This window comes from Mugil cephalus, chromosome 1, assembly GCF_022458985.1.
Source record: "Mugil cephalus isolate CIBA_MC_2020 chromosome 1, CIBA_Mcephalus_1.1, whole genome shotgun sequence".
In the NCBI taxonomy this organism is placed as follows: domain Eukaryota; kingdom Metazoa; phylum Chordata; class Actinopteri; order Mugiliformes; family Mugilidae; genus Mugil; species Mugil cephalus.
Window position 1 is genome coordinate 47,696,071 of NC_061770.1, and position 24,913 is coordinate 47,720,983.

General features: G+C 42.6%; 4 protein-coding genes and 1 non-coding gene across 9 annotated transcripts in view; 2 read left to right on the top strand and 3 right to left on the bottom strand.

The window, feature by feature from the left end:
• The window catches only part of clcn3 (chloride channel 3), a 33,918-nt gene extending 27,726 nt beyond the window's left edge, over positions 1-6,192 (bottom strand). For all 4 annotated transcript variants that reach the window (XM_047603831.1, XM_047603857.1, XM_047603815.1 and 1 more), the window contains exon 1: positions 5,987-6,192. The gene's annotated coding sequence lies outside the window, so the exon portion shown is untranslated. The remainder of the gene's footprint in view (positions 1-5,986) is intronic.
• Positions 6,193-7,174: 982 nt separating this feature from the next.
• Positions 7,175-10,281, bottom strand: nit1 (nitrilase 1). Of its 2 annotated transcripts, none has more exons than XM_047589623.1 (6): positions 10,040-10,281; positions 9,518-9,751; positions 8,861-8,964; positions 8,631-8,767; positions 8,113-8,238; positions 7,175-8,029 (listed from the first exon to the last, which is right to left on the bottom strand). In XM_047589623.1, the coding sequence occupies exons 1-6, from the start codon at positions 10,126-10,128 to the stop codon at positions 7,763-7,765; spliced, it is 957 nt and encodes a 318-aa protein (XP_047445579.1). In that variant the 5' UTR covers positions 10,129-10,281; the 3' UTR covers positions 7,175-7,762. The 2 variants fall into 2 exon arrangements, with proteins under 2 accessions (XP_047445579.1, XP_047445570.1); XM_047589614.1 differs by having other exon boundaries at positions 9,518-9,754; positions 10,040-10,276.
• An 874-nt stretch (positions 10,282-11,155) lies between these two features.
• Positions 11,156-13,538, top strand: pfdn2 (prefoldin subunit 2). Its single transcript, XM_047589636.1, has 4 exons — positions 11,156-11,309; positions 12,083-12,171; positions 12,362-12,485; positions 12,640-13,538. Exons 1-4 carry the CDS (start codon positions 11,229-11,231, stop codon positions 12,829-12,831), a joined length of 486 nt encoding a protein of 161 aa, XP_047445592.1. The 5' UTR covers positions 11,156-11,228; the 3' UTR covers positions 12,832-13,538.
• Positions 13,539-14,368: 830 nt separating this feature from the next.
• trnas-gcu lies at positions 14,369-14,450 on the bottom strand. The gene has a single exon. It is a non-coding gene; the product is annotated as a tRNA-Ser (tRNA).
• A 162-nt stretch (positions 14,451-14,612) lies between these two features.
• Positions 14,613-19,345, top strand: b4gat1 (beta-1,4-glucuronyltransferase 1). Its single transcript, XM_047589603.1, has 2 exons — positions 14,613-16,135; positions 16,539-19,345. The coding sequence occupies exons 1-2, from the start codon at positions 15,032-15,034 to the stop codon at positions 16,728-16,730; spliced, it is 1,296 nt and encodes a 431-aa protein (XP_047445559.1). The 5' UTR covers positions 14,613-15,031; the 3' UTR covers positions 16,731-19,345.
• The last annotated feature ends 5,568 nt before the right edge of the window (positions 19,346-24,913 follow it).

A 24,913-nucleotide genomic window follows, 5' to 3' on the forward strand; every position in this document is an offset into this window, starting at 1 on the left:
TGTCTCTTAATGAATTTCTTTTTGTTCACATAATGCTTGCTATTTTAGATCAAGATATTTGCCCGGGGGGTATTTGATAATCCAAAGACCTGCTGGTCTGCTGCGCAGCTAAATGACATATTTATAGACGGAGGGATTAATGCGACAGTTGGACGTGCTCTCTGTGACGACGGGATGATTATGACTTGATTCTTGCTGGAGTCATGAGAGCGAGCGGCACACGGAGCCATCACTTGCTCTCAGACCTCGCCCCCGTGAGGACAAACGGGGGAACTGCACCACAAACGTGACCTGGAATGATCCTGGCTGCGCACAGTGACGGACCGGTGACGCCTGAACGTAAAAGATAAGCTCGTGATGTGAATTGCCACAAGACACGATGAGTCACGAAGAAATAATGAAAAGGAGGGACGGAGGAGCCCAGATGACCTTTATTAATCGGCCACAGCCTGACAGATGACTCCTTATTCCTGATATCTTTGTTAAAGCACACCTGGGCATAATAGATTTCTTAGCTGCCTCCCTTCTTCTTGATTTGTATGTGTGCTGTGAACATTCAGAAACACCATTAAGAGCTGGTAAAACCTAGTCTGTAAGGTTATTTATTGCTATTTTTGGATATGATAGTATAGAGGCATACAGAGGGGAGGCATGGCATGAACCAGAATCAAACCAGGACTGTTGCAGTTGGTGTTCCACAGTGTTACGTCGCCTATGTCCAAAACGTTGCACCTGAATACACCACAAACACTGCAGCCAGCGTCAGCCTTGCACATTACTTCTTCACTTATGTAAAAGCAGGTGGCAGTACTCCGTTTCTGTCATTGACCAAAAGAGCTGCTATTAGCTGGGAGGCTAGGTTTAGCTAGGAAGCGCTACGTACCACCGTACAGAGCTATCCCCTCCTGAATCACGTTGATCAGTTGTTCTGCAGTTTGTTCATTCTGGACGACGATGACGTCGTCGTGAAAATGCTCCCGTATTTGAGGTGGGACGAAGAGAAAGACCTTCGAGTGTGGCCTTTGGACTTAGTTCTGGTTACTTCCACTCCTCGTGCGCGCCGTCACTAGTTAGAACAGGAAATCACAGTGATCCGTCTCACTGACCGCTTCTACTGCCAATCCAGCGAGCCGAGTCAGCTGAAAAGCCGGGGACAGGGGTCCAACTGCTTAAAACAATGCGGCACACCACAAAGAAACCAGAGCAACAGACGGGAAAATGTCTGAGTGTGTCGTGGGACGCTCACTTCTGTGCATTAAAACCTGCAAGACACATTTTTTCCTAAATTAGATTTCCAGATGTACGCCGAGTGCGTGAGATTGCACACTTCAGTTAAACCGAACCTATTTTTTGGTCTTTCCGTTCAGATGACCTGTTGTTGTGAAAGTCACTCACCTCTACCAAATACGCGTTGACACTTGCTGTGACAGTAATGATACGCTACAGCCAGAGCGGCCACCAACAAAAGCCCGATGCGGGTGCCAACAGTGGAACTGAAGGCCAGTAATCCGCACTGAAGTAAACTCAAGCCAACAATCGCTCGGATTCAAAGCGAGACAGGACCTCCCTTTGAGCTATATCGAATCAGCGCAGCCAGGAAATTCAATTCAGCTCGTTTGCCGAGCCAACGTACAGACGGAGATGTTCTAGGTGAGCTCATTGGCCTGTGTTTTTTTTTTCTGCTTCATCACCACAATGTTGCTTCACCACTTTTAACAACTGACCCTTTCTAGGCCATGGGGTTGGTGTACTGACCATCAACCCGCAGTACCCTACCCTTTGGCAAGCTTCCTATGTTACGGATTCAACCACAAATAGCCATGCTATGGGTCAATGTCCACCGACTAACTCTAGATGGGTCTAGATGGGTATCTAGAGATCAGTATTGGCATTTTCACCTGGAGAGACCTCATTTCAGGAACTTTTAACATGATCTAGTCAAGGTTCAACCGACACCGATCTCTTGTAGCTATTCGTTTTAGGTCGGCCATAAACCAGGCCTACAGCCCTGAAGCATCAAGACGTCTTCTAGCGACAAAGGAGCCAAACATCGAAGAAAAACCAAAGTCACGTGGTTTTAACACATCTGCTGTGTGGAAGAACTTTGCTCTGGAAAATGAAGCCAGTCAGACAGCTAATAACATAAATAAATCATGCCATGTGGATGTGAGGTGGTGGTAGGAAATAGTCATTTGATACTAGCTACTTGAATGTAACACAGTGAGTACACAGGCGAAGGCTGCACCGAACAACAAACACTAAGTGCTGGGTTTAAAAGGAGAGAGAAGTTTCCTTGAATTATTGTCCAGGCAAAAAGTATGACAGCCCTGTTCTGTAGTACAGAACACAGGTTCTCACCGTCTGTTTGAAGCTTTTGGAACCAAGGTAAGAGCCAAGCCCTCAACGCTGCCTGTCAGCCACAGCAAGACCAGAACTTGGGTTTAGGCTTAGTCTGACGGCACTGTTTATTGGACTTAATTATGAATCTCCAGGGGGGGGACATTTTGCTTATATAAGACTGTATCTGGACTCCGATTGGGTGCCTCAAATGGAATCCCACATTGTTATGTTTGTCTAACCTAGCAAAAGTAATACAGGAAGTTAAGAATTGACAAAGGGAAGGAGGTCTCTGGTTGGTGGTCAAGAGGGCTGCAGTCAATCGCCAACGTCGACCATTTAAATGCTGCAATTTCAATAAAATACACCAACGCATCGCAATGTTTTCTAAATGTCAGAAGAGAGGAAATCCACTAAACACAGAGCCAGATGCTTGATGTTTCTCCTTGTTAATGCTTTTATCCAGTAGAGGGCAGTTACACGACCAGTAGCTCAAACCTGACAAATTTAAAAAAGACGACGACGAAGCTGTTTGCACACTTAAAATCACGTAAAATTAAAACAACTCCTAAAAGTAACTGAGCTGCTGAATATTTGGACCATCACGTTGAGTTTGGTCTTGACGTACATTTCCGTGAACGCTCTACTTTAATGGATTTTTTGCAACTTATAGCCGAGGTTGTCATCACAGCATTGAGGTCAATGCATTCACTAACAAAATAAGGAAAATAAACGAAAGCTTAATCGAATGAAAACAAAAAAAATGTTTGCTGCAGCCCTACAGCGGACTAATTAGGGAGCAACAAAGGATCAATTCTGTTTGGGTTTTGTGGTAATCTTGACATTTGAAGGAAACCCAAACAGCAGGGATGCTGACTCACGGAGCTCCGTTTGCCCGGACAAATGAGAGCAAGAATATAAAACAGACATTAACGGTGTCCTTTTATCTTTGCTGTACTGCATAATCAGTCTTTCCTTTCATTCTTCTCTGCTGGCGAAATTTGATAGCTGTAATTATGACAATCTGCTTAATTCATGTTCATGTTTCCTGTCGTTCTTTGCAGCAGAAATCTAAACAGTAATTATTCCAGGCTGATTATTAAGGCGATGCCGCGGTCCTCGGTTTGAGGACGTCGAGACCAACGGCGAGAGAACAAACTGTTGCTGGTGTTATACAACTAGTTGAGCAGCGCGAGGCCTTATCTCTCACCGGTCGGTCACCATGGAGGTGTTGCCCAGGCGACCGTTGCTGAGATGTGACTCAGCGTTTTGGCCTCCCTCTAACTGACAAGACTCGTCCACAGCGAACACGGATGTCCCTCGAAGGACAAGCGGGCCGTCAATATACCGACCGCTCCGTGGCAAAACATTCAACGTACAGCAGCTCCAACGCAGCATGGAGCTTTGTCTCGTCAGAATTAACAGCGATTCAACCAAATACAGACAGTCAGCAGATGACACACCGACTGTGCGGCTGACGCTGAAGCTGTGAGGATGAGAAAATACTACACAAACATCATGTGCACAGATATGAGAAGATGACATGGACATAACTATTAACAAATAGCACATGATACATTTACACACCAGCTCCAAAATACAAAAGCAAACTTTCTGATTAGGATCACTCAACTAGTTGATCTAGGATTTATTTTATTTTATTAAAAATCTGATGTATTTCAAATGCTAATATAATGTCAGTATCTGTCTCTATATAAATCGCTAAATTGAGATTTGGTCCTTTTTAAATAAAAATACTGATAATATACTGGTGGTGGTTACACTAATCTGCCTCTGTTTCTTGTTTCTAGATGAAAATATACATAAACTAAACTTGTGAATTTGGCAAAATGACAAACAGATGTCATGATTTATGATATATTCATAAAATGCTAATCACGCGTGAAATGAGTATAGTGCAAACCCTGGATAAATGCTCGTATGGGCTCTGAGCTTCCATGACATGTCTGCTACTACTAAGACTCATGAACATCTGATATCTTCGCTGGTATAGTGGGTAGTGCAACCTTATACTTTCAGAGGGAAAGTATGGAAAGCAGCAGGAAAACTGGCTCATACCAACACGAGACGAGGGCGGAACAATTTAATAAGACGTCATGACTGCGTGACTTTGAATGACACAAACATCATGCCTAACAGAAAGGAGCCAAGACGTCTGGACGCACGTAACACAATCACAGGGGTGCTGATTAACCCAAAAGGGACAGGAAATCAAATTAAGAGCGTTCCAGCGTGCTCTTTGGTTTGTAGCCTGCGCTTGGAAACAGTCAAACTGCAACCGAGTCTGCAGTGATAGGACAACCAGCCGATCACAGATCACAACCTGAGTGTGTGATTACTGGACGGGGAAATATTAACCCGAGTTTCTGATTAACATTAAACTCCACTTCAAAACAAGAAAATTTTGAGATGGAGCAAAGTTAATAGCAGGACAGAAACACTGTCCCTTGCCAGTTCATTAGGTACACTACAGAAAATGAATGCATCCTAATATATATTACATATATATATATTACAGTCCTGCTCTAAATGTGGTTAATAACGTACGACTTAAGTTGAAACAGGATCAGAAAGGTGGGGATTCAACTGAATGATCGGTTTACAGGACGTAGTTTGTGGTGCTGTTTAACTGGATTGAACTGAACACTAAAGTTTGTGTTATTTTATTATTTTACAACACAATGCAATTAAAGAGCACTGGAAACCACGGCCTCTAAAATCAAAACACATGCTAAATCCCACAGACTTCATGAAGCTAAGATTTGTTCACGGTTTCTACTGAAGATGAAAACAAATAAGTTGATAACTTAAGTTAAAGACAGTCCTCACATTTTTTTTTATGTTTATGCAAAAATTAAAAAAAAAAAAAAAATCCACTCGGAGGTTAAAAGGTATAATTACATTTTATGACATTTCAAATGTCAATACTGATACCTGCCTCTGTTATTGATTGACAATTTATGAGTCATTATCAAACAAAAATACATAAGTATTCTGGTCACACAAATGTGTTTCTGTGTCTTATTTTTAGAAATAGAGTTGTAAATAACATGTTTAAGCAGCTGTCGAATTTACTAGAACCAGAGTTGACAGACTTTAACTGTTTTGTCCACAGCTACGAACGAAGATATTCCTTCTACTCATGAGGTAAAAATTAAAGAGAATTATTATTATTATTATTATTATTATTATCTAAACTTAAATTTCTAGACACGTTAATGGTAATAACCCATGACACAGTCAGCATGGCAGCAGCTCGCTGACAGCACTTAGCCATCCATGCATCAAGTCTGCATCAAATGTCGAAAAACAGAAATAAAACACAGCATTGTGAGGCCGTGAGCTAAATCTAGCAGCTTCACTTTCCCTGGACCCGTGTCCACAAAGCTGTCCCTAAAAACCACACCAAAGAGCACAGGCTACCGGTTCATCTCAACTAGCTCACGCCGAGCTAGCATGCTAACCCCCACAGCTAGCACCTGTTCGCCAGCGGAGAGGGGCTCAGAGGTTCACCGCATTTGGAGGAGGATGGAGGGACGGACGGCCTCGGATGGTGGAGCATTTCCATTCTCCGACAGCCAGCGGACCCTCACCTCCGCCGCCGCGGCAGAAAACGGGAGCATCGTACCTTCCTGAGGCCTCGAATCCAGCTCGGACGCAGCAGTTCATCCTTTCTTCCTCAGCTGAAGCTGGCAACTTGTTTTTTTTTTTCTTTTTCCTACACGAAGGGATTTGACATTCTCCTCATCATCATGGTGTTTTCTGTTTGCGGTCCCATTCCTGTGTCAGTGACGTTCACTTCCTGTTCCTTCCTATCCCGACGGCAGCGTCGACTCCCACCATCCTCTCCTCTCCTCCCTCCCTCCGTGGTAGTAAAACAGCCCCATGTTCAAACATCACACCCCTCGAGAAGCTACAAATGACTCTTGGGTCCATATTAGTCAATCTGTACGGACACGACATGGTTAAATAACTATATTCATAATCGATTAATCGATTAATCAATTCGATTATTATATCAACGCGATCAATTTTATTCTGAGCAACCAGTTTTCTTTTAAACATTTGAGATACTATAAACAATAACATGAGGGGAACTAAACAAACGTGAGAATGAAAGTCATAATAATTGGTGCTTATATTCAAAACCTGGGGGAACGAAACACTAAATGTTTATGTTCTTAGTCAGTGGAGGCTTCTGTCTAAGGAGGGTCCAAACTTACTGGATGAAGGCAGCCCATACTGTCAAAATGTGCCGTAGGTGAAAGTTGTGGAGTTTTGCCAATGCTGGTTTAAGACGGTTTGTTATTAATGTTATTGCAAAACATGCCAAAATGCCTGAGGGCCACCTTTTTTCAGTTTTTCTACAGGGTGCCAGACAATGCTTGGTTTGCCTGTTATGGCGGTGTAACCCTTGCTTCCATCTTCCTCAAAGTGCACCAAATAGTCTAAAAGGGCCCAACTATTCTCAGCGATGTCCTCCCAAGTGATCTTGGTCTGATTATTGATGTGTTGCGCCTCCTGTGTTTAAACCTTAACCCATGTGAACCTGAATTACTGGGTGGGGGCTGGTTTATGTGAGAGTTCAGGGCTCTCTACTGCTACAGAGGCTGGTGCCCCATCACACAGCTGTTTCTTTGCCCACAGACGCCCCTGTTAAACTTGGTGGAAATCAGACAAAGATCAAACAAAACACGTGGCTTATTAGTGTATACACAGAAACTTGTACACTCTTGTTGTTATTAAGATATTTAGTCAGTGCCTGATCCAAGAGTTTCTTACCAGTGGAGCTGACCAAAGAAAGCAAACCAAATAATAATGTTTCTTTGAATTATATTTAATATTGAAACAATTACAGATATATTGCACACCCCTTCCTCCAGTTTCCTATGTTCTTACTGGCCAATAGTACCATCTATTGATCTGTATGGGTAATATCATAGTTCTGAGCTGGAGGTCTGATCAGATTTTCTTGATTGGAATAGATAAAAGGTTCTGATTGAGCTTTATTAAGAGGAAATGGGATTATCTACTGCGGGGATGATAGGATGACTCAGGCTTTAAACGGATGAAGCTCAGATTCCTGCCTCAGCCACCATCTCCTCCAGTGATATACAGTTCTTCTCATCAAGAGCAGAACAAGCCTGAATAATTAATCTGACTAGAATCCCTGCTTCTTTTCTCACTGAAAGCCTTTTTGAACGGACTAGCTAAACGTCATTTCTCTTGATTCTTCATTAATCGAATCACTTGCCTCTTTCATCCTGCAGAATGACAGAAATGTGACTTCTTATCCAGTTCTTCTGCAGGCTCATAATTAAAGACTCGTCCCGTTTAGCTCGTTACAGTGTGTGATTCTATCAGCTTGTCTCTTTCTGTGATACAGTTTTAACTTCTGTCATAATCAGATTTGACCTAGGCTGTGGTAGAAAGCAGCGTCTCTGCGGTGCTGCTGGACCGGCATGTTCCTCCTGGTTCTCCTGACTTTCTCCAGGTCCACCTCCACTAGAACCACGCCGGGCTTTTCTCCTCCGCAGTCACCGAGCACCTCGCCCCACGGGTCCACCGCCAGGGCGTGGCCGTAGGACGACCGCTTCTCGTGGTGCCGACCGACCTGTGCCGCCGCCAGGACGAAGCACTGGGTCTCGATCGCACGAGCGCGTAGTAACACCTGACAGCGAACACATTTCAAATGTCTGTTTTGGTTGAAATTTCAATACGGTACTCGGGATGTGTTTTAATGACTCATCCTACCTCCCAGTGAGCAGCTCCTGTTGCTACGGTGAAGGCTGATGGGTACGTGATAATTTCAGCCCCGTGTGTTTGCAGAGCGAGCGACAACTCAGGGAATCTCAGATCGTAGCAGATGCCCAAGCCGACCTAACATGGACAATAACAGGGTCAGGTGATATCAACAGGCTTTAAACTGGAGGAGGAATATCTCACATTTCAGCATGAGAGGACTTTTGAGCACTTTGAAGCCCCTGAATATAGGTATTACAAAAAAATTCTAATTTGGATGTGAATATCCTCAAATTAAAGCTGCACTTTAAGCTCATATTAATTTTATATCTTATGTTTTGTTGAACAGCTAAAATAACAAAACCCTGTGTCCAAACTGTATGACCTGTTTGAGCAAAATGAAGACATTTAAAGTTAATGGGACACAACTACAAAAGTAGTTTCCTTTTAAATTGGGTATAACCAAATACAAAAAAATTCAAGAGCATTTTTGATGGAAATCCACACATTGATGGATGTTATCTCAGGACCTTGCCAATTGGGGTTTGAACTGGCGACACGAGGGATGGTCCAGGGATGGTGAAGCCACTTTCTTTGAGGGAAACACCCTTTTCTGGCAGCTCCACATCAAACAAGTGGGACTTCCTGTAGACTGACATGATGTCACCTGCAAGTGTGATGAGAGTGTGTCAGTGCAGAGAAGGGCATACGCGTACAAACTGGAAAAGTGTGAGCAAAATCATTGTTCAGAGGACGCTACCTCTATCGTTGATTATGATGTGACTGTTGTAGATTCGTCTGTCTGTTTCCCAGTTGTGTCCTCTTTCGTGAAATCCTCCGAGAGACAGCCACACCGCCAACTTCCTGGAAGAAAGATAGGTTAAAACGATGACATAAATTCTAAACAAGATATTACCTTTGGGTAGTACTGATCCCGGCACATATGAAAGTGTCCTCGGCCAAGACACTACTGTCCCACTTTGTTCCAGACTTAACTTACAGTACCACTGGACGCTGACAGCATAGTTACAGCGGAGGGCATTATGCCGTCAAAAGCATTTACATCTGTGCGCTGGTGTGTTCGTATTGTTATGTGATTACGCCACCGAAACAAAAGGCAGCGACTGGTCAGCTGGGTTTCATTCTGCATTTCACGCAATGAGAAATGAAACTGAGCGACTCTTATCGGAGCTGAAGTTAATAAATGTGGAAAAGTTAGTTTCACTAAAATCATTGCAGAACAGAACAAAGTTCAATTATTACTGCACATATGACGTCTTCATTAACTTATTCATGGGGTAATCATTATTATTTTTTGACTCAGTGAACATATATCTGTGTCACTGTTTGTTTTTGATATCTCCAACATATCATGATTTTAAAATCTTCCATAGGACAGAAACAAAAACCTGTCAACCTGGCCAGCTGAGTGTATCTTGAGATGGTGTCCCCTTCCAGGCTCTCTGACAGCGACAGCGTCTCCTCTCTGCTGGATCCAATGTAATCAAAGGCTTCAGGCAGGAAGACCATGCTGGCCCCGCGCTCCTTGGCTTCCTCCACCAGCTGTTTACAGGCAGAGAAGTTGGCCTCTTTGTCCGGGGTGGCCGTCACCTGACAGACTGCAGCCAGTGGGTGAGGTGAACTGGACATCCTGCTAGAAGAGGGAACGAACATATCAGCTGCTGTTGATCAGTGACTGCACAAGTTCATTTGTTATATTCTTGCTGTTAAAGTACTGCACATCTTTGCAATCACAATATGTTTTTCTAAAATATGGTGATATTTAAGTAGTCTACCTAACAGTAACAATACATGAATCGTGACTGCATTTTGATTGCAGATTTCAGATTAACTTTGCAAAATCATTTAAAAACCAGGAAACACGTGACAATCAAAGCTTTAAAACCAATTGATTTTCTTGTCACAATAATAAACATACCTGATTTGTAGCTTTATCTTGTGTCTAAACGCTGAGTCTGAGGCCAAACGCTTTGCAGATGGTCCCAAAATGCACCTGATAGTGAACATTGATCCCAAACAGTGTCACCTTCTTCGTTTAGTCCATGTTAGTATCATATTAACATAAGAATCGTGCTTAAGTTCAGCCGAGTCCTTTGCCCCTGGAAGGTGTTATTCTTCTTTCTTCTTCTCCTCGGCTGTTTGTCAGTGGTTAGACACCTGAATCACACACACTACCGCCACCTCCTGGAGGATATTTATGTGTCCGTGTGATCAACAAGGTTCATTTTGCAAAAAAAAAAAAAAAGAAAAAAAAATAGATTCAGGTGCAAAATAAATGGAACTTACACTATACAGTAAGGAATGCATTTTTAAAAAATCTCACAAAGTGTGTTTTAGGCCGTAAGATGCTGATTAAACCCTCGGACATTTTCAAGCAGCAGATATGCTTTGAGAGGGTTTATGTTGCTGTAGTTGGTCGGTGCTAGGTAAATCAAGAGCTGAAGGAAAATAGAGTTGCTGATGAATTTGGTATGGATTCTTGCATGGTAAACAAGTGATTTTGTTGGAAGGGAAAAAAAATATGTTTTAGAAAATGTTGGGAGAAATAAGCGACAATCAGTGTAATGTAGAGAGAATATTTTTCTTTGTAAAACAGGAAAATTTTGTATGTCCCACACGGCATTATGGAGGTTTTCTAATCACATTTACCACATTATGAAAAATACATTTATTGCAAATAAACTTGCTGCTCCATAACATTAAATTTATTTTAGATAGACTTTAATGGGAAATTGTTTGGCCACAGTAACTTAGGTATGCTTAAAAGAAATAGTGTAAGCAAAATATGTACAGAATTAGCATAAACAAATGTACATAAACATATTGAGTAAATATGCAGTATATACATAGGAATAATAGTCAGGTGCAATAGTGTCCATTAACATGAATAACATGAGTTAACTGTAACAGAAAGGTGAGCTGTTGTACAGCTGGATAGAGTAAGGTATGGCTATTAAAAAAGGGCAATATGTTTATAGCAACATTTATCTTTGCAATTTGAATGGAATGGGAACCAATATCTTCCAGATTTTATTTACATACAGGCATTCACACGCACCAGTTCTGCACTTCCTGGCCGGGGTCCTTCCGTGCAACACCCTTCCAAGATGGCAGCCAACAGTAGCAGCACGGGTAGCAAATCCAGCGGCAGCGCCGGCGGAAAACAGTCCGGTCCGTCAGCTGAACAGGTACAGTCCCCCCCGGTTCAGGCTGCTTTAGTCGAGACACTCGTTGTTGTCGTTGTTCATCCACGTTCGGTGAAGCTAAAGCCGCCAATCCAACTCCCAGCTAGCCAATGCTAACGTTAGCTTCCCCATCGCCACCACCCGGCCATTATTCCGCTTTCTCGCCTCAAAGCCACACAACAAAGGCAGCCGGAGAGAAGCCAGGGATATTATTTACATGCATAAAATTTGTTTCTGACATTTCTGCTTCTGGCCGAAATTTAAACACTTTTCAGCAGCAGTTAAATATGCGCACGCCTGCGGACTGGTGGTGTGGTTTGGTGAATGGGTCTGCCCCCCTTAAATTAGCTGTCTCACAGTGGAAGAAGCTATTTTTAACACTGAAGACCTCCCAACCCTGTTCCACTGTGAATGGAGGGGCACGCTACAAGTCAGATCATTTTCGTAAATAACAGCAATAGTGTTATTATGTAATTATCTGTCACATAAATCTTGTAACAAAGATGCTGTGGCTGTAAAACGACACAATTCTCACTTAACTGTACTACGCATGTCAATATTGTTTTACTTGGTGCATCAATTATCTAGACTCTAACATAAATAAAATTATGACATCTCATCAACAGTCATAAATCCAAATGCACCCATGTGTTTGTCAACTTCCATCTGTCTGCACAACTACACAATTACAGGAACTGCATCAGCAGCACATTACAGAGTAAAATGAATACTATTATGCCACGTGATAATGGTGTTTGTGTGTTTTTGTGTAACAGGTGGTGGCAACATTTCAGAGGATGCGTCAGGAACAGCGCACCATGGCGTCCAAAGCTGCAGACTTGGACATGACCATCAACGAGCACAGGTTGGTGACTGATGTTCTCACGTCTTTTACGCTTTTATCCTCTCTGCCATTCACATTTAATCAACAATAATTGATTATGTACGTGAACATATTCATGTGAGAAATGGAGATTTCAAACCACAACCCAGTATGAATTGTTTTTGGATGAGATGTGTTTTAATGTTTAACATACTTGCTGTTTTCCTTACAGCTTAGTAATCGAGACTCTGAAGGAGGTGGATCCTTCGAGGAAATGTTTTCGTCTAGTTGGGGGGGTGTTGATGGAGAGGACGGTTAAAGAAGTTCTACCTGCCTTGGAAACCAACAAAGAACAGGTGACAGATGAGAAAAGAACAATAAACTGGTGTACTATAGTTTTTTTTTTGTGCAAAATGTTAGAGACAGTATAATAAATGTTTTTGAGACGTACTATGAAGCACTCACCTAATTGTCTGATTTTGAAACATGTTCTCAACCTTGTTCTCCCAGTTGTCCAAACTCAAGGACACCATCAACACGCAGATGCAGTCGAAAGGCCGGGAGCTCACAGAGTACAGGGAACGCTACAACATCCGGTTGGTGGGCGAGGGTGAGGCGGAGGCACAGGGCCAATCGGCGACGTCCTCCAGAGAAACTGAAGGCGAAGGATCTAAAGGCGGAGCTGGTGTTTTAGTTTCGTAGTGTGTAAAGACGGACAGCAACAATAGGGCCCTTTTGATTTTCTTTTTTTTGAAGTACCGAAAACATTAGATGGAGTCACAAAATCTAGATGGAAAATCTGAACTCTCCGCAGGATAACTTTGGATTTGGACTTGTCTGTTAAATATAAGAAATTCTGTACAACTGGTGGAAAGCGTATACTTAGTGCTCTGCTTATATGTGTTCATTGTGGATGCTAGTGTATATCACATTTGTTTGTTTCACATCTGCCTTTTTTCATTGCTTAAATACTGTGGTTTAAATTTCACAATTAAATGCAAACCCCTGAGTGCTTGTGTACTTGAGAACAGTTATGAAAATGTTTGTTTTAACTTTTATTAACATTATTAACAACCACTTAAAACTGGAGTGAAGAATGATTTCAAGGCCCTGATGTCAGTTAAAACTGTGAAAGTCATCCCTGCAGATGCAGAACAGGTCCTGGAAAATATTTATACAACACATCTTGAGCACGAATATGAGATTATACTGTAAACACGTGACTGTAGACCAAAAGCCTCCCATTGTACAAGTTTGTTCATTCAGAAAATTATCTTCACTCATAAGCCAAGCACTCTAAAAGAAGTCCATAAATATGTGGACAGTTAGTAAAGCGCATGCTGTGCACTATTTGACCACAATTGTCAATGCCACGTCTTCATAATAAAGCCTTGTCAGTGAAAACACAATAAAGTCTGTTCCATTCTTTTTGGCCAGAGGTATCTGATGTGCACTATGCATGCAGTTTATAAGATGTAATGATAAAATGTTTTGTCAATGGTCATGAATTACAAATGTTAAAATGATGCTGTGTTTTGTTGCACACAGTATTAAGACCTGTGGAACTTTCTCTGTGAACTATCCCCATTCACAAATACTTGTTTATTTTCGGACAGGTACAGAGAAACCTTGGCAAGAACAGGAGCATTGTGTGATGAACTGTACGTGTATAGTAAAGCTATTTTCCAACACTAGAAACTTAATGGGTATCAGTAACCAGCAGTACAATACACATGGCTATTTATAATCCAAGCTGTCTAAGTACACAAAAGCAACAGCAGCCACCTGCAACAACCAAATAAATAGAGAATACAGAACAATAAAATATTTAAAATGGGCTAATGCAGTACACACAACTAATGACTGCTTGATGTCATAGTTGCAGTCCTGGTCAGACTTTTAACAAGGACTTGGTTGTTTTAGACAAAATTTAAAAGCTTTAACTGCATGGATGTGAAGAAAAATGTATAATGTACACAATGTATTGCAAACAATAATAGTTATAAAGCATCGCAGATAAAGATTCCTCTGTCTGCACTAGTGGAGGTCGAGTGATTTATACTGAGGATTAGGCACATTGATGATCCCCTGAGGTGGTTAAGGTAGTACAACTCATGATCCAAAGCATGTGAAGAGTATATATAATAAATTGAACGTAGAGGATCAAGCAAGTGATTATTTGTGTAAAAGAAACGTATTTAAGAAAAATGGCAAACCTATCATTAAAAACGAAAATTATCGACGAGGATGGGATTCGAACCCACGCGTGCAGAGCACAATGGATTAGCAGTCCATCGCCTTAACCACTCGGCCACCTCGTCTAAGTGAGTGCTATACGACGTCATACACTTTTTTATACAGGATATTATGAATCATATTGTACATGTTAATTTTTTTTACATTAATTTTTTTTTTTTTTTGTAATACCCCGGCGCTCATATGATCTCTTGTAATATTAACGAGAGTTTTTAATTCCCACGAAATCCGTTAGCATTGCTTCCGCAAACAGCTAGCAGAGTCCCACTGCCAAAGTCAGCTGCGCCTCTTCTCCCTAGACTACGGTTATTGCACATCGACATGCGCCGCGGTCGCAGCTCTGACTGGGGACTGTGTTTTGATGGAGATCATAGAAGCTGGATCCGCTGGTCGCTCAATTCGTGAGTCTTTTAATAAATAAATATCCGTGTAAGCGGTGCCACTAACCGGGTGAAGATGCGGTCTTGTATTCATTGTATTTTAGGCTAGAGGGCTGTAGTGTTAGCATTGTGGTAGCCATGTAGGTAATGTTAGCTGGGGCGCCTGGACAGAAATAGACAACCTTCGAGGAAGCGCCTGCCAGCTCTCTTCTGTTTGGACCTGCTTTGTCTTCAGTAATTGGTCAGTCTTTTTTCGTCTCTCTGGAATGCATTTCTCCAAGAAATGTTCCGCCTTCAAAGTGGTGCTGAGTGCTCTACTGATCGTGGCGCTGCTGCAGCTCATATATCTGTCCTTCCTGTCCAAGTTCCACGGTAAGCAGCAGCGGTACCGATACTCGGAGCTCTTCGGAGGCTCCGGGACCAAGAAAAATGCGCATCCAGAGAAGAACTCGAGGAAGGAGCGCCTGAGGTACTCCCTGTCTACTGGGGGCATCTTCGACAACAGCGGCCAGTACCGGGTTTACAAGAATTTGATCAAAAGTGATTTCACCACAAATCAGAAGCCGGGCTCCGACCCCAGCGACAACGTCCTGGCTTTGGCCACACACACGACCATCAACAATCTCCACCACCTGGAATCTCTGCTGGAAAGGTGGCAGAATCCTCTGTCTGTGGCCATATTCGCACACGGGCAAGATGTCAAGTTCGCCACAGCCCTGGTGTATGCGCTCAGTTTCTTCTGCCCTCACATCCAAGCCTTGGTGGACTTCCACTTGGTCTGTCTCTCAGGAGAGATCGCCAGCTTCCCTGAGCAGGACCGGGAGCATTTCGCAGGGCTTGAGGACTGCGCCTCTGTGTTCTCCAGGCTGGAGAGCCACAGGGATAAATACCAGAACTATGCCATCAGTGGAAACATCTCCTACCCCAACAACCTTCTTCGAAACGTCGCCCGCGGTGGCACTGAGTCCTCCTACATCCTGGTCATTGATATCGACATGATGCCGAGCGCTGACCTACACCCTCAGTTCCTAGACATGATATCCAGGCGCGAGCCGGCAAGCGATGAGGTATTCGTCCTGCCGGCTTTCGAAATTCGCCACGCCAGGAAGATGCCTGCCACCAAGCCGGAGTTGGTTCAGCTCTACCAGGTAGGAGAAGTCCGTCCTTTTTACGAAGAGTTGTGTCCTCGCTGTCAAGCCCCTACCAACTACTCCCAGTGGGTTAACAGCCACGTTAGAGGGACGGGCACCCTGGAGGTCGCCTACACGCTCACCTGGGTGGACCCCTGGGAGCCCTTCTACATCGGGCCCCGGACCGTGCCCCTGTATGACGAGAACTTCAAGCAATATGGCTTCAATCGTATCAGCCAGGTTGGTAAAACTTTAACATTTAAGTGTGAATGTTTATTTTTGACCATGTTTTGACAAAAACATAACCCAGTAACAACTACAGCTAGAAAATGGCCTACAGAAATATTTTCCTAATACCAGACATAGTGATCAACAACAGGTGATCAAAATCCTAACTGGTCACTATGATTATGAACTCCAAGGCTGTCGGCCCCAAGTTTATGGTTAAGTCCCAAACCGCTAGGTCCCAAACCTGGTCCTTGACAATGATCCACTCTTAGATGTCTTATACCTGGAAAAGCTAGTGCTCCAGTTTCTGAGATCAAACGGTTTGATGGCCCTTGAAGTCCCACAAACAAACCATCTCAAAACCACACGTCCACGTCTTCCTTCTCCTTCATCTTGTTGTTCTGTCTTCCTGCAGACCTGTGAGCTCCATGTGGCCGGATACAGGTTCTCTGTGCTCAGCTCTGCTTTCGTGGTGCATCGCGGCTTCAAGATCCAGGGGGAATTCCACGCCAGGAAAGACGAGGAGAACAAACGCAACCGGGTCCTGTTCCGCAGCTTCAAAGAGGGCCTCAAAACCAAATACCCATCCTCTACCAGACGATGCTGAAAACAGGCCAAGGGCCTGTATCCTGTCCATATCAGTCTCCAGTAGAATCGCTGTTCGGCTGAAACGGTGTACATTTCCTTATTGTTGCCAGATTTAGCTTTCAGTCAAGCCCTCTGTTCCCAACTTCTAAAATCAGCACATAAGCGTCCTAGTTTTTCTAATTCAACTCTTTGAAAACAACAGGAAGACGTCCTCAGGGGATTTCTGAGTGCATCTTGCTAGTCGGTACTTAACTAAAGCTAATATAAAAGCAAGGTTATTCTATTTTAAACACTTTTTGAGTGACTGCAATAAACAAAAGTCCTACATTTCCGCTGACTTTAAGTTTTACATGGCAGGTTGCCTCGGTCCTTTTAGGGGAAAGAGCCGTGGGTCATTGTAAGCATAAAAATGGAAAAAGGACCACACCAGTATCTAAACTGACTTGAGATAATTATAAAGACTTTACATGTGCAGCTGCTAAGAAGTCTGCAACCTGACGCTAGAAACTGGTGTTTGTGTAGGCATTCAGAAAGCTACAGGGCATCGCAAACATGTCCTTGTTTATAAGGCGACATTAGCGTGGAAGCTAATGTGGCGCTTATGTTTTTGCAGCAGGTTGTAGCGCGGCTGTTGGTCTCACAAAGATACAACACAGATGTTGATGCCTTACATAGATACAGTTTAAAATTACAAAATTGACATGAAACATGAAATTGATTTGATCAAAAAAATGAAAATGTTCCCTATCCACACTACAGGCCGAAAGTTTGGAAGCAACTTCAAGTTTCTGTTCACAATGTCTTAAAAAACAAAACAAAAACAGCTAAGTTATATGTATTTTGGGATGTATTTACTGCACAATCAGACTTTGCTTTTTTCCTCTGTTTTCCTTAATTTACCTTTAGGTGTACATTGATGTTATCAGAACATTGCAATAAATGTCAGCAGGAGAAGCTAGGGGTTTAGTTTTAGGATCAAGAAGATTTGCAAGAGTCACAACTTCAGCGCAAAAGTCAAAAAACAAATCACGGTTTGCATTATTCACTTTAACTCTGCATACGATTATCCCCTGTGGAACAAATGCCTCATATATGCCATGATGTTGTTACAGCCAGAGGAGTTTACTTTGAAGAAAGAAAAACTCAAGGAAGTGATAATTATAGTTTAAAATGTCTTCTGAGAAGTTGCTCTTTATATTACAATCATGTTTACTTTGATGGAAAGTACACCAATATTTTATGTACAAATTTGATCTTGCTTCCAAACTTTTGGCCATAGTGTATGTTTAAGAGAACTCTATTATATTCTGATCGGTGAATGCGAGAATAGGAGGCACAACTGTGAAACCAGGACCTGTTTGGTATCAGGATTATTGAGTTACAGTCGTGCAGATGTCGTGGACAAAAAACATGCAGTTTAATTTCAGTCCGACCTTAAATTCTAGCTGGAATCCATAAAACTCTTTGTTGGACATTTTTGCCACTCATTCAGAAAATCTATTGGTGATGATGATGATGACGATAAAAAGAAAGTAAATCATACCTGAGTCTGATTATCAGCCCAGGTAGAGACACAGTTTTTAACAAATTGATATTTTTTCAGTGAGTGTAAATAAAGTGTGGAACCAAGGCCTTTTTAAATTTCCACCCGTCTGTGTTGTGCTCTGACCACTAGATGGCAACAGTCACTTGAGTGGCGGGTGCGGTACATGCAGTATATGCAGTATTACATCCTGTAGTGAGAGCAGCAGGGATTAATCAGCACCGTGATGTTCTGTGCTTCGAAGGAGCTGCTTTTACTCAGCGCCACGACGGTCAGCACACCTCAGAGGTTTTTGGTACTTTGTGAGTTCTGACGAAGTGACGCTCCTTGTGAGATCAATAAAATACTCAGAACCGTTTGTATAGAGACGACGTAGAACACTAGCTTTTTGCCAACACTGGAGAAAACTGCTGTATTATTATAATAACACTGAGGATCTAATACTCCTATGCCTCTACGTTATCTAGAGCTTTTCCACCTCTTGTAGAGAAAATGGGGCAGCTACAGGCAGAAATGTAGCACGGTTATAGTGGGTAGAGGAGAAATATATTGCACAGTAAACTCAGCCTTGTTGTCTAAAGGATTTCTGTCGAAATACCACCTTAACTACTAGTAAAGAAATAGCTAATTTTATTCTGTAATACTATGGTACATACAAACAGTATTAAACCTCAACTACCACTCCTCTCACGTCTTTTGTGAAATTGCATAATGCTACAGTGTATGCATAAACAAAAGGTTTCATTTGGTTGTGGTGTAATTGTTGATTTTGGAGAGATTTAAATATTACTCATTCTTAATGTTTATGATATATATTTATTGTGGAAATGTTTGGTTATTTTTTTAATTTCTTTTTTTTTTTTTTAATGACCCGAACCAATAAACCGTAGCACAAAATAATGTATTTATGGAGTGGGATCAGTTTGAACCTTTTGTGATTATGTGGTGCAGTGCAGTGCTATATCTCACATGTCTTTTCCTTGTTTGAGAATGCTATTTCTTTTTTCGGTATTTATTTTGTTTTCATGAAAAGCATAATGACTGATTTGTATTGTTTTGAATTTCTATTAAACCTCCCGGATGACTTTTAATTTGATCCCCGGTCGGTTCCTGCTCTACAGACAGCTTCCTTGAGCTCTTGGAAACGCACAAATCCAATCAATTAACTTCACCGGAGGGATTTATAATGACAAGTAGTGTCAACAGTGTTTCTAGAAGTATCACTTAAATAGGAGATAAAGAAGCTAAGGGCAGGTTAAGGAAAGAATTACAGCACTCGGTTTCTAAGTAACATGTTCCCAGTGATCAGAACGCAGCAGGCTTTGCTGATTTCTCCAGTGTGTTATTCACAGAAAACCTCCGAGTTGACTTGGGAGTATCATTCTCTGAACACTTGACACAGGTGACATTAACCTTTGGTGTAGCATAGCTTAAGATGAGAGTTAACAAGCATCCCTGCACCAATAGATGTAATGGGTGATTACAAAGGACCAAAATCCAATTAAAAGCTCCCATTAAGTAATTAAGATTTGTACCGGAGTGGAGTTATGGAGTTTTTAGTACGGCTTCGGTTTTATACGTTATTACTTGTGTAATGGCAACCAAACTTTGACAGTTCACGAGTAAGCAAACCAAACTTTCAGAATATCCGATTAAACGTGTCTAAATTACAAACTTCAGTATGTTTGCGTAGCTTCGAAGTGGAGTGTTGATCGGTGAGCCGGCCATCTGTCGGTAAAGTGGACCACATGTGACATTCGGCACTTGACAACTATCCGAGGTGTTGTGGCATTTTACGGCTAAGCCTCGATAAGGAGCCCCACACACGAGAGCCACCGGCACGCAACTCCACCCTTTGGCTTCAGGTCAGCCTTCATTGGGAACACCTAATCGTCATTAAATCTTTCGCCTTCTGGTCGATCTATCGCGACTTCACACACGACGATGTGTCAATTGTCACACGTAGCAGGAAGTCATATTTACTGAGCGTTCGTGCATCTTAAGAAGATTTCTACCTCGTTATTAAGGCTTCTTTTCCTTCTTTACACTACACTAACCCTCTACACTACATTCATCGTCGCCATCATCTTCCTCTGCCCTCTGCTCAGGGTGTTAATAATGTGGCAGAAGGTGCAGAAATGTTAGGAGGGGGTGGTGGATCAGGAGAGGCAGGTTTGGTGAGGTAAAGTGGGGTTTATCTCGACAGCTTTGGGGAGTGAAGGCTTATCTGGGTCAGGGAGCTTTATGACATAAGCAATTAGGGTTGCCCTCTCTTGTGTACGCTAGCAGGAGGGAGGCCTCCCGCCATCTAGATTAGCCTTCCTGCTAAGGCCAGGAGAGCTGCACGGCTTCTGGACTGTGGAGGGGAACCAGCTGGAGGGCGAGGTGAGCAGGTGCAGGGGTGGGGTGAGGGTGGTGGTGGGGGTGGTGGGGTGTGTGTTTCTTGAGAGGAGGAAGGCGACGGTGAGGGCAATGAGAGCAAGGGGTCAAGACGGGCCCTGTGGAGCACGGGTCAACGGACGGCTGAGGAAAGAAGGGGCCAGTGACCCGTGCCGTCGAGGGGAATTGGCGAAATGAAACGAGGATGTAAACGAGCGGTGGTTTGTTCACTGTAGCATGTTTGACAGCAGCTCCAAGACAAAAGCACAATAGAGGATGTTTATGTCACTCAGCTTAACATCAGCGATGTCTTCTCATGAGCCACTTGACTGGAAGGATTTACGAGTGATTAGGCCAATTGGTTTAGAGAAATGCCTGAAAAGATCTTTGCATATTTTGAACGAGTGATTTGTTAACTTAAGAGTCTTGGCGGGGGGGGATTTTGAATTTGTTAGAATACCAAACTTAAAAAACAGAAATCTGAGGTGAAGGATTTCTGTAACAAAGTCAGGGGGTAAATAGGACTTTAACAGGTTCAATATCAGCCGTTCTCCTCACTTGCCAAAACATTAGGTACAATATTGAAAATGACTGCATTGTAATATATCAGTCTTAAACTAAGTCCTCCTTCACGACTGTTACAATGTTCAGTCCATTTTAGAGGATGTAGTTTGTGGTGGGGTTAAACTGGACTGAAGGGGTTTTGTTCTTTAGCCTAGCCCACCCATTAAAGAGGATGTGTCAATAGAAACATGTTAATACTCAATACAATTCAATACTTCTACAAACCACAGCCTCCAGTTGAATCAACGATTCTCTTAGTTACTGAAAGCTGAATATTAGATTCGATCAGATATACTTTATTTATTCCAAGGGAAATTCAGTGTCCAGTAGCTTATTTACATGTAATAATAATAATAATACAAATGACCTCTTCAACCTGACCATGGAGCAGGACAGAGACTGAACGAGCTTCTCTGCCTGACCATGGCGTTGCATAGAGGGTGGTGGACATTGCTCATGACGAACCAGATTTTGTTCAAGGTCCTTGCCTCTGCCACTGATGTCAGGGACTCAAGCTCTGCCTCTACCACAGAGGCCACCTTCTATGGACGTATCAGTATGTCCAGACCACAGCATAGAAGGAGCCGCTGGCAACGATAGTCTGGTACAACATGTCCAGCAGGTTCCAGCAGATAAACGACCTTAGCCTCCTGAGGGAATTGAGATTGGTCTGGCCTTTTTTTGTAAACCGAGTCTACGATAACGGACCAGTCCAATTTATGTTCCAGTTGTAGACCCAGGTACATATAGGTCTGAACCACCTCTACACCCTCCCTGTTGATGGTTCCAGGCTGCAGGTGGGGCCTTGACCTCCTTAAATCTACTACCATCTCTTTAGTTTTAGCCGTATTAAGCCGAAGGTGTTTAGCTTGACACGATGATAGTCCACTATCCAGGAAGTGAGTTGTTAGTCCATTCCCGTCTCTATTAGCTTGTCTCTCAGAAACAGGGGCCTGGATGGTGTTAAATGCAATGGAATAGTCAAAAAACAAAACAAGTGTTTCTATGTGTGAGAGAGTCCAGTGGAGCAAACAGAGGCTGACATCCTCCACCCTCATCTTTTCCTGGTAGGCAAACAGCAGTGGGTCTAGAATGTGGTGGACCTGGTGCCTGATGTGATAGAGCAGCAGCCGCGCCATGATCTTCAGGAAGCTGGATGTCAGGGCGACCCGTCTGTAGTCACTCAGTTTCCTCGGGTGTGACTTCTTGGGGACAGGGATGATGCAGGACGTCTTCCACTGCATTGGCTCAGGTTAAATATGCTGAAGCCGTTCCTCCAGCTTAGAAGCACAGGCCCCGAGTAACCGTGGTGACCACGATCTGGACAAGCACGACTGTTATGATAGAATGCATTTGTCTGCACTAGTGTACCTAATGAATTGGCAAGTGGGAGTAAATATATATTTGCAATATTTGAAGGAGGTCTGATGTTTGGATCAGGTTTGGCAAGGTTATCAAAACTGAGACCAATATTCACAAAATCACTACTGATAAAGGATCAAAATGATTGACTTAACTGTATTTAGGTACTTACTACTTCACCTACTATTTATGTAGCAAAAAAATTAAAAATACTGGTTTCATACTGCCTATTAGATAAATATCAAATAAGGATTTCTTATGAAGTGTGACAAGAAACAAGGTTTCTAACTGATGTACAACTGAGGACTGGACTAGTACGGAGAGTCACAAGTGACTAAACTTTCTGTATCAATTTATCCGCCAATTATTCAGGGGGACTGATTCATTATTCACTCCAGTTCAGAAGATAAAAATCAATCATCAGCCTTCTTGTTATATAACCAGCCTTTCTGTATGACCGCTCCGATCCTGTCCGTTCATGTGAAGCTACATGTTAATTACCTGCAGGCCTCTGACCCTGAAACACAGATGGTAGCACTTCTTGATAACACAATCACAACAGATTGTAGCCACATGCTAAGCGTGTCTCTCGGTCTCCGTCTCTCTCTGAGATGTAGGCATCCGTTTCACTTAAACAAGTCAAGGCTTAGCTGCCATCAATGCCAGCTTTGGGAGATGTTTACCTGTCTGCTTACAGCAAAAAGCCTCTCAGGCGAAGGGCACACATATCACTCCGTCTCTAAACCTGGTGTTCTTGGACACCCCGGCTGCCCTCATTTTAAATGTATCCTGCTAAAGCCAGACTATAAGGCCAGGCTGAAGGACAGAAGTAATGAGACGTGACACTGCCGAGGGAAAGAAAAGGAGGCCTAACAGATATAGGTAATCCTTCTCACCAAGCTAACGCCCCTTAGCCTCCCACCCCTGCTGTCGCACCAACGCAGCGGGAAAAGATAAAATCGACATATAGACTAAAAAAAAAATGTCACACGGTAATCATTACAGTCCATCTGACCTACATGTGCATGATATTTCAGCCCGTATGGGTTTAAATAATGTATATGTTACACAATGGTATTGACACACACACACACAAGCACAGACTCGTGATGGACGTGGACAGGGGTACTTAATTCTGCTCGGATCGATGCGCTAATACAAGGCTCATTTATCACCATTAAACACCAACAGATGATGGAAGCTATGATACAATGACCCTCGTGTTTGCACAACACAAACTGGGTGTCGGCCAACAACGCCTCAAAGATTACCTGGAGGATTTTAGAAAACAAGCTATTTCCTCTATAATCCTAAATGGTGTTTAATATAAAACTCTGAATATTAAGCGTATTCACTTAAGAGAAGTGCTGCTGTCGGTGCAAATACACCTAGAAGGGCAGTTACAGTAGTTAATATACTTAATATAGCAGTTGTGAGACAGGAGATTAAGCAGGAATTATATGACAGATTAAACTTTAGTCGAGCTGTCAGCCTTTGTGTATCAAAGGATCACACGACATGACTTTAATCAAAATCAATATAAGCCATGAGTGAGGGTGTCTGTGTTTGTTTTCACTATTTTTCATGGGCTTTCTTGCCTCCAGGCTACCAGAGTCTGTCCAGGTGCAACAGAAACCCAGTTGTGACTGATACTGTAAATACAAGAACGAGAGTTGAACAGTTTAAAGTAGCTAATGTTAGGTGTGACGCTAACGTTAATTACAACATAACCAGTTGGTAGTTGGTTAAGTATTTGGAGGTTTCAAACATTATACTGAAGATGACGTATGCATTTAGGAAACATTTAGACACAAAACTGTTTCCGCTCTGCCCTGCACCATCCATATGGACAATACATGGTCATTTTGATGCCACTTTTTTTTTTTTTAAATGCATTTCATGCACAAATATTCTGTGATTTGACCTTTAACCTGACCCGTAGTTTGGGAAACCAGTAAGCGATGAAGTGGAACCATTGTAAATGCAAAACATAACACAAGACGTAAATGATTTACATTTACTACAAACATGAATTGAGTTACCACCAGAGTACGTTTCTCAAATACCACTGGTTGGCCAAGCACACAGCTGAGGGTGGACATGACTGGATAGTAGATGTAGCATATTTTGTTAAGAATAATCTGGACAGTATTTGTCATTGCTTTAGCTAGTAGCAATAATACTAACAAACACTTGCATAAAGCAAGCATATTAGTCCACTCCTATGTCGATAAGAAAAACAGGCAAAATATTCTATTATCTATCTATATAATTAATCGCGAGTTAACTATTTTTTGACAGCGCAAGTAAAGTTGTTCCCCGAAGCTGTTTCGCAGCCCAGCTCAGTAGGCGAC

Coding starts and splice junctions, on each gene's coding strand:
- nit1 (XM_047589614.1), bottom strand. CDS start 10,128: ATGTTCACTATCAGGTGCATTTTGGGACCATCTGCAAAGCGTTTGGCC. Junction 8,965..9,517: donor AGATACACTCAGCTGGCCAG/GTTGACAGGTTT, acceptor TCTTTCTTCCAG/GAAGTTGGCGGTGTGGCTGT. Junction 8,030..8,112: donor CAGGAGCTGCTCACTGGGAG/GTAGGATGAGTC, acceptor GTTCGCTGTCAG/GTGTTACTACGCGCTCGTGC.
- pfdn2 (XM_047589636.1), top strand. CDS start 11,229: ATGGCAGCCAACAGTAGCAGCACGGGTAGCAAATCCAGCGGCAGCGCC. Junction 11,310..12,082: donor CCGGTCCGTCAGCTGAACAG/GTACAGTCCCCC, acceptor TTTGTGTAACAG/GTGGTGGCAACATTTCAGAG. Junction 12,486..12,639: donor TGGAAACCAACAAAGAACAG/GTGACAGATGAG, acceptor TTGTTCTCCCAG/TTGTCCAAACTCAAGGACAC.
- b4gat1 (XM_047589603.1), top strand. CDS start 15,032: ATGCATTTCTCCAAGAAATGTTCCGCCTTCAAAGTGGTGCTGAGTGCT. Junction 16,136..16,538: donor GCTTCAATCGTATCAGCCAG/GTTGGTAAAACT, acceptor GTCTTCCTGCAG/ACCTGTGAGCTCCATGTGGC.